The sequence below is a fragment of the Scyliorhinus torazame genome, chromosome 7 (genome assembly GCF_047496885.1).
Source record: "Scyliorhinus torazame isolate Kashiwa2021f chromosome 7, sScyTor2.1, whole genome shotgun sequence".
Lineage (NCBI taxonomy): Eukaryota > Metazoa > Chordata > Chondrichthyes > Carcharhiniformes > Scyliorhinidae > Scyliorhinus > Scyliorhinus torazame.
Genome location: NC_092713.1, coordinates 155768157 through 155777312, shown reverse-complemented (window position 1 = coordinate 155777312; position 9156 = coordinate 155768157). Strand labels below are relative to the sequence as shown.

The following is a 9156-nucleotide window of genomic DNA, read 5'->3' as shown; positions in this document are numbered from 1 at the left end:
AGCGATGAGTTAACCACAACTGGGGACGCTTAGAGAGAGGGTTCTTTCCCAAGTTACCTGGATTTTTATTGAAAATCCAACAGCTTCCTGGTCTACTGATGCCAACTTTTTAATTGCGGGTTTATTTAAACTGAAAATTCTGAAACAGTCACTGCAGGATTTGAACTCCCATCTCTCAATTATCAGACCGGGTTTTTTGAGGGCCACGAAGAATCCAGCACGAGTTTCAAGGATACAAAGAAATAACATTTATTTACAATAACATTTATGTACACAACAGCAGCAACCTCGCTTGCTGCTTACTCCTTCCTGCTGGTTCCAAACTGGCCAGCTTTATTTATACAGAGAGTCTGCTAATGATTTTTCCGCCCCCCCCCCCCATTGGGGAAGCTCATACTCCACAGGATTGTGGGATTGTCATTAGTCCCCAGCCAATGGTAAGCAGGCAGGTTATAACACCGGGCCTGTACATCAACTCCAGTAACATGTCCGTTATGCTACCATACCAATTAGGAATTGTAAGTGCAGTGGGTGGGTTGGTGCTGTGAGTGACCAGTTTCTAAGTTTATGCCCAGAGTTTTCTTTATCTCTTCCTCTCACTTAGACTTTGGTGAATCTGTGTAGCGGTTCGCCCTGTAAAAACAGAGGCAAGTGTCTGCAGCAGGGTGCTACATATCGCTGCAATTGCCAGAGTGGATGGACAGGGCTGTACTGCGATGTGCCAGATGTGTCATGTGAGGTGGCCGCTCATCAGAGACGTAAGCCAAACTCGGGAGGGGGGTGGGGGAAAGAGAGGTGGGGGGGGAAGAGGTGGGGGGGGGAAGAGGTGGGGGAAAGGGGGGGGGAGAGGGGAGGGGGAGAGAGAGCGGGGGGGGGAGGGGGGAGAGAGAGCGGTGGGAGGGGGGAGAGAGAGGGGGGAGAGCGCTGGGGTGGGGGGTAGAGGGCGGGGGGGGTTGAGAGAGGGGAGGGGGGGTGGGGGGGGAGGAAGAGGGCGGGGGGGGGGGGGGGGGGGGGGTGGTGCGCGCCCAGGGCAGTGCTTGCTAGTCGTAATATATCGAGAAGACAATGTTGTGACCACACGTCTTATCAAGCCTGACCAGATGGTCTGCCTCAAACCCAGATTTGTTTAGTTTTGTTTTGTTTGCTAGAAGAATTTCGCTGGGAGGAGACTGAGAATAGAGCTTGCCCTTGTGTTCGCTTGTTTTAAATTCCAATAGTGCTGAAGGAGACACAGTTAGTTTTTTTTTTTGATTATTATTCCATTAACCTCTACCTTTTCAGGCTTGACTGTCGCACAACTATGTCAGCATTCAGGGATATGCATCAACACTGGCAATAGTCATCAGTGCCAGTGCATGTCCGGGTACACGGGCAGCTATTGCCAGCTGGATGTGGATGATTGTGCTTCGAACCCATGCCGCAATGGAGCCACCTGCAGAGATTACCTGGGCAGTTATGCATGCGAGGTGAGTTCAATTGTTGAAAGTGATGTTTCAGGTCTACAGGATGAATGGGCAGTGATAAAGACATGGAGATCCAGTACAAAGTACAGGAGCAACTCCTTTGTTAGATACCCACAGGTGCACCAAGTTGCAAGGGCTGAGGAATGTCACTATCTGAGTTAGTGGTTGAAGTAAAGACGATGCCAGCATTTAATGAGTAAATTATTTTGGTGGCTAAAGAGAAATGAACGGGAACTCCGATTAAAAGAAAATGAGGTATAGGCATGCATTTATTTAGCGCCTTTCATGACCTCAGAATATCCTAAAGCGCTTTACAACTGATAAAGTAATTTTTGAAGTGTTTCATTGCTGTAATGTAAGGAAAGTGGCAACGAGTTTGTATACATCATGTCACCACAAACAGAAATACGATAATGACCAGAGAATCTGGTTTGGTAGTGTGAGGTGAGGGGCAAATGTTGACCGGGACACCAGAGGGTGCTCCCCAGCTATTCCAAATGGTGCCATGGAACCTTTTATGCTCACTTGAGAGGGCCGATGGGGCCTCAGTTCAAGGTTTCGCCTGAAAGGAGGCATCACTGATGAGATAGCACTCCCTCGGTACTGAAGTGTCAGTTTAGACCTTGTGCTCCAGTCTCCTGGAGTCAGACTTGGACACACCACTTCTGAAGCAGGGGCAAGAGTGCTGCCCCTGAGGCAGGGTTGCCGACTGCTAAAGTGAAGGACCAACATCAAAGTGGGCTGTACGATAAGGATGGGGGATGCGTTCTTGATGCTCCACCTGATAGTGGGTGGTTGACCAATCTGAGATTCAACATTCTTCACTGCATTGGGCAGATTTTTTTTTACTAAACAATTTTAATGAGGTATTTTTTGGTATTGTAAACAGTAGAATTACAGAACGAGAAAACAAAAGGACTGTACAGTAAACAAAATACATAGTGCAATTGCCGTAGCCCGCCTCACCCAGATCTGCCTAATTGACCCCCTATACTACATTCCCCTAACCCACCCCCACCCCCGTTGACGATTAATTCTCCGCAAAGAAGTCAATGAATGGTTGCCACTTCTGGGTGAACCCTAACAACGACCCTCTCAAGGCAAACTTGATTTTCTCTAAGCCCAGGAAACTCGCCATGTCTGACAGCCAGGCTTCCGACTTCGGGGGCTGAGAGTCCCTGCAAGTTGGAAGTATCCGTCTCCGGGCTACCAGGGAAGCAAAGGCCAAGACGTCGGCCTCTTTCTCCCCCTGGACTTCCGGGGCCTCTGAAACCCCAAAAATCACCACCTCTGGACTCATTGCCACCCTCCAGTATCTCCTAAGTTTTGGACAAGCCCAAAACATGTGGACATGGTCTGCCCGTCCTCTCAGACACTTTACACACCTGTCCTCTACGCCGAAGAATCTGCTAATCCGGGACACTGTCATGTGGGCCCGGTGGACGACCTTAAATTGAATCAGGCCAAGCCTGGCACATGTTGCAGTCCCATTTACCCTGCTCAGCGTGTCCGCCCACAGCCTTCCTCAGTCTCCCCTCCCAACTCCTCCTCCCATTTATGCCTCAGTTCCTCGGTCTGCGTCTCCTCCGCTCCCATGAGCTCCTTGTAAATATCCGAGACACTTCCCTCCCCCACCCATCCTCTGGACACTACCCTATCTTGGATCCGCCTTAGTGGCAAGAGTGGAAAAGATGGCACCTGTCTACGCAAAAAGTCCCGCACCTGAATTCCCCCTCGTCAACCCAAGCTTGGCCTCCAGCGCCCTCAAGCTAGGGAAGCTCCCTTCCAAAAACAAATCTCCCATCCGCTCATTCCCCTCCCACCGCCATACCCGAAACCCCCTATCCAACCTCCCCGGGGCAAACCGATGATTGTCACATATCGGGGACCAGACTGATGCTCCCGTTGCTCCCACGTGCCTCCTCCACTGCCCCCAGATCCGAAGGGCTGCCACCACTACAGGACTGGTGGAGAATCGCCCTGGCGGGAACGGCAGAGGCGCCGTCACCAACGCCCCCAGACTGGTATCCCTACAGGAGACTGCCTCAACCCGCTCCCAAGCCGACTCCACCCCCCCCCCCCCCCCCACCCCACCCCACACCACCACCCACTTCCTTATCATGGTTATGCACGGTAGCATTGTGGATAGCACAATTGCTTCAGGGTTCCAGGTTCGATTCCCGGCTTGGATCACTGTCTGTGTGGAGTCTGCACGTTCTCCCCGTGTGTGCGTGGGTTTCCTCCGGGTGCTTCGGTTTCCTCCCGCCGTCCAAAGATGTGCGGGTTAGGTGGTTTGGCCATGCTAAATTGCCCATAGTGTCCAAAATTGCCCTTGGTGTTGGGTGGGGTTACTGGGTAATGGGGATAGGGTGGAGGTGTGGACCTTGGGTGGGGTGCTCTTTCTAAGAGCCGGTGCAGACTCAATGGGCCAAATGGCCTCCTTCTGCACTGTAAATTCTATGATTAAATATGTTAGCCACCCAATAATAGTTGCTGAAATTCAGCAGTGCAAGCCCCCCTTCCCCCCCCCCCCCCCCCCCCCCCCCCCCCCCCCCGGTTCCGCCCGAGCATCACCCTTAACTGTCTGTACTCTCCCAGCTAACGACAGCGGGAGCACATCCCACCTCCGGAACTCCCCTCGCATTTGATCGGCCAGCCGGGACAGGTTCAGCTTGTGCAGTCGACCCCAATCCCGCGCCACTTGTATTCCCAGGTACCTGAAATTGTCCCCAACTAACTGGAACGACAGCTCCCTCAGCTGATCCCCTTGGCCCCTCTCCTGAACTACAAACATTTCACTTTTTGTCATATTCAATTTGTACCCCGAAAACCGGCCAAATATCTCTAGGGTCACCATGATTCCGTCCATCCCCGCCATCGGGTCCGAAACGTACAAGAGCAGGTCATCTGCATACAATGAAACTCTATGCCCCCGCCCCCCCCCCCCCCCCCGGAACCAGCCCCTTCTAACCCTCTGAAGCCCTCAGAGCAATTGCCAGCGGCTCCATAGCTAGCGCAAACAGCAGTGGGGAGAGGGGGCACCCCTGTCTCGTCCCGCGGTGCAGTCTAAAACAGTCGGAAGTCATCCTGTTTGTCCTCACACTCGCCTCCGGGGCCTGATATAGCAGCCTGACCCAGTCGATGAAACCCACCCCAAATCCATACCGTCCCAGCACCTCCCATAAGTACTCCCACTCTACCTGGTCAAAAACCTTCTCCGTGTCCATTGCCACCTCCACCTCCTTTCCCTCTGGGGGCATCATGATCACATTGAGCAATCTTCTTATATTCACCACCAGTTGCCTACCTTTAACAAACCCCGTTTGATCCTCCCTAATAACACTCGGCACACAATCCTCAATCCTAGTGGCCAAAAGCTTTGCCAGCAGTTTAGCATCCAGATTGCTTTTGAGCCATGCTTTTGGAGGACATTGTGTTTCTGCACACACAGACAGCAGAGGTAATTGGAGGGATATACCAGGGACTTGTCAGAACTGGGTTCAGATCCATCACCCTCGCAAGTAGGAAAGCAAGAAAGCTGAGCAGGAGCTCCCTCTTATGGTTCAATTAACAAGTGCAACACCTAACACAAAACTAAAGTTCAGGAATTCCCAGCAGATTTATTTTCATTGTGCCCCCAATCCCCTTCCTTTGTCTGGATTAAGTTGTCTGGATCTTGGACACGGTTAATCTTCCAGAATTGTCCTGGATACTCCAGGAATTAAAGATTAATCTCCTGCGAGCATCTCATCAAACAATATCATGGTCTTAAGAAAGATTGTTTTCTTTTAATTCAATGCTTCTGTTTTGTAGTTATAAAAATATTAGCGTAGTGGGGGTGGGGGCGTGGGGAATTGCTGTCTGCCTGGTTTGGAGACGGAGACTCACGCGATGAAACCCCCGGAGGTTGCAGCCCCAATCAGTCAGCAGTGACCCATCAAAGGGGCCCCTCATGTCATTTTCATCCTAGGCGAGAGAATTGGAAAATCGACACGGGCTCTCCTGTAATCAGGTGAGGATTGAATTGGGTATCACTTCCTCTACTAGCTATATCGGCTCAAGAGGAAGAATGGTCAATTGGATGAGGCACCCAAGGGTGCTCAGGAAGCCATTAACAGACTCACAGAACTGTTCGGGAACAGGGGACGACCGCCTGTCCCATCGTGAGGGAACCAGCTCTCCAAATGAGCAACTCCCGGTGACCCTGTGCATTCTTCCTTTACCGAGAACAATCTAGTTCCCTTTTTGAATGCTTCAATTGAACCTGCCTCCACTACACTCAGGCAGTGCATTCCAAACCTTAACCACTCACTGTGCTATAAAAAAAGGTTGCTCCTTGCATCACTTTTATTTCACATTGACACATCACTCCAACGTAAGTTCGTAACAGTGAGTGACGGGGGGAGGTTGTGGGAATAACCACTTTCTTGTAAGTTAGGCAGGTTAATGCAGTGATTTGGAACACTGTCTGGTAACGTTTGGTTATACTCCAGCAGATGAGCCATAAGTATTTTATTTGGTGTGGCCCGAGTATCAGTGTCATAAAGTTGCTGTTAATTTCAGGGGTGTAACTGGAGGTCCAGCCCTATAATGGAAAATAGGCGCCTTAGTCGAAAAGCAGCACCTCTGGGTTTTACTGTGCTCCCCTGAACGCAGGTCCTCCAAGCACAGGCAACTAGGCCCAACTTTGAACAAACAGAAGCTGATTTCTTTCACTCCATTTGACCTATTTGGCACGGAGGTATGGAATGGGCTGTTGTTTTATTGAGGCATTGGCAGAGAAATCCTAAATCAGAACAATTTGTATCAACAACTTTATACAGACGCCAATTGTTGGGAGCCAGTTTCAACTCCAAATGGAGATCTCCCAAGCTTCTTGGGACCAACACACACCACCAGGACAAAGAGCTTGGTTGCCCTGGACAATGGGTTAGCAGCTTGTCTAAAAGACAGTTCTTTATGGTGAAACTCAACTTCTAGTTTTGGAGGGACTGATATTTGTCTCCAGAGCAATTACTGTCTCTCCCACACCCCACGCTCAGACCCTCAAACATTAATAGACTTTTGGTGACATCAAATGCAACATTCTCAGAGTCCGAGATTGTGACCAAGCTAAACTCCAAAGACTTGATTGCATAATCCAGGCTAACATTTGAATGCAGTACTGAACGAGTGGATCCGCGCTAACATTTGAATACTGAGGGAGTGCTGCACCGTCTTTCAGAATAGGTGCTAAACTGAGAGCTTGTCTGCCTTTAGGTTGACGCAAAAGATTCTGTGGCACTGTTTCAAGGAGAAGGGAGGTTCTTTCTAGTATCCTGTCAATGTTTACCCCTCAACCAACATCATTAAAACAGAATATCTGGTCATTATGACATTGGCACTGGATTTCAATACAGTGTATTCACCATCGGGGGACCAATGGAGCTCTTTCCAGAAACTCATGTCCAGAATCAATATTTACAGATGTCTTTATATTAGTAACTTGTATAATTTCCCGATCGTGCTAATGATTGGCCCCCCTCCTTGGTCTCCAGTGTGTTCCAGGGTACCAAGGAGCCAACTGTGAGTCTGAGGTGAATGAATGCCAAGTCCATCACTGTCAGAATGGAGGAAAATGCATCGACCTGGTGAATGATTACAAGTGTTCCTGTCCACCAGGAACTGGAGGTAATGAAACATGCCTTCATTTTTATATCTGGCACCAACGGAGACTATCAAGTCTGCTTTACATGAGAAATTATACCAGTTGAATGAGTTCCCAGATTGCTGTCTGAGATCAGTCTTGCATGATGATTGTGAAGGATCAAAACAAGCACATCTGACTGAAAATGAACTGGAGGAGAGGAGGCTGAATTCCTTCATTGTACTCACCAATTATACATTTGTGTCTTTGTGTTAATCCAATCCACAATTAGTGGTGTGTGGGGGGAGGAAAAACACCAAGATAGCTGAAGATATGAGCGCTGTTGAATAGAGCGAAATGGCTATGGCTCCTCATGGACAAAGGCTAATTATGGATGGATGGGGTGTGTTGTAAATATGCTGACGGAGGGTTAGCAATTGGACACATATGAACTGATAAGAGAGAAGCAGTGTGTTTAAAATAAGTTATGTCTCCTGAAATTTTGCGAGGATGTAACTAAAATAATAGATAAGGGAGTGTCTGCAGATGTTATTTATGTTGGTTTTCAGAAGGCATTTGAGAGGGTTCTTTGTTAGAGAATGTGAACATTGGAATTGAAAGAATCCTGTTGACTTAGATAGAGAATTAGTGAGCAGGACTGAGGCGGGGGATAGGGACCATGGGGTATGTACTCCAATTGGCATCGGAAGCCAAGTTTGGCATTTCAAATGTATGTTCTTCAGTCAGTACAAAAAGTAGACCGCAAAGGCACACTAACTAGCCTGGAGCTCTCACAGCCCTCACACCTTGGGAACGTAATCCTGTTGATGTCCCTTATTTGCTAGCTTGTCCTGTTTTGAGTTTCTTCGGCCTGTAGTTTTAGAAAGGGTTCTTCTCAGTCAAAACATCAGTGATGTGTGATAACGTGGAAATTGATGATCATGTTGATTTTTGTGTGACCCCCCTGATGCTACACCTGACCTGACTCATTGCTGGCCATTCTCTCATGTGACTTGCTATGATTTTGTATTGTGCTGAGAGCCCATGCTTCCTCCAGACTGGGGATAAAAATATAATTGTTGCGGGACCACCTTTCAGAACACGGAGAGCAGATTACTTGGCCAAACCCGTATCTGGGAAAAGTTTCGCGTGAGGGAGTAGGGCAAGTAAGAAGGGAGTTTGGGAACAAGTACAGAAAATAGTGTTGTAACAAGTTTTCTGTGTTCGCAGGTATTCTGTGTGAAATAAACAACGATGATTGTGAGCCCAATATTAATCCCCACACGAGGGACCACAAATGTCTAAATGGCGGGCGGTGTGTTGACAAAATCGGTGGCTACAGCTGCATTTGTCCACCTGGCTTTATTGGAGAGCGCTGTGAAGGAGATGTCAACGAGTGCCTTTCCAATCCATGCAATCGCGAGGGCAGCCTTGACTGCGTGCAGTTAACCAATGATTACCTGTGCAGGTGCCGACCTGGTTTTGCAGGTGAGCTACAAAGCAATTCTTATTTTGTTCTTGCTCATCTTCTCATTTTGCCTGCTATTGCATGAGTCTCCATGAGGTCCGAGTGATTTCCATGTGGAGTCACTGAGTGGCCATCCCTTGGGTATGAGAGTGGGTAGTTTGCGTTGGGCTGCTCAACCATAGAGGCCAATGCAGCCAAAAGCACATTGCGTCTTCAGCCCGTGTCTTATGAACAAGTGCACACTCCTTCAACTGAATGACCAGCAGCAGGCACTCTATCTTATTCTTGAAGTGAGAAGTGAGGGTACAATGAGGCAATTTGTGCTATTCCACCATTGACTGCCTGGTAGTTTCACTAACTCATCACTGATCTGGATATTCATGACTGGTATTGCTTAGCTCCTTAAACAACAGGGCTACTTCACAAATTTTTCAATAGCATCCTGTGGCCCAGCATCAGAGGCACTGTGTTGATCTTGAAGCAATTTGGAGTACTTAAGATCACCACAGCTCCCTGGTGCAGTGGCACAGTGATGAGCACGCGACTTTGAAATTATTTAATTGGAAATGTCTCATAATGGATGAAAGAAATCAATGCCA

General features: G+C 48.7%; 1 protein-coding gene across 1 annotated transcript in view; it reads left to right on the top strand.

The window, feature by feature from the left end:
- Positions 1-9156, top strand: part of LOC140426642 (uncharacterized) — a 194610-nt gene that overhangs the window by 135531 nt on the left and 49923 nt on the right. Inside the window, exons 22-23 of the mRNA XM_072511705.1 lie at positions 7001-7133; positions 8320-8577. Of these exons, the coding sequence (XP_072367806.1) occupies positions 7001-7133; positions 8320-8577 (391 nt within the window). The remainder of the gene's footprint in view (positions 1-7000; positions 7134-8319; positions 8578-9156) is intronic.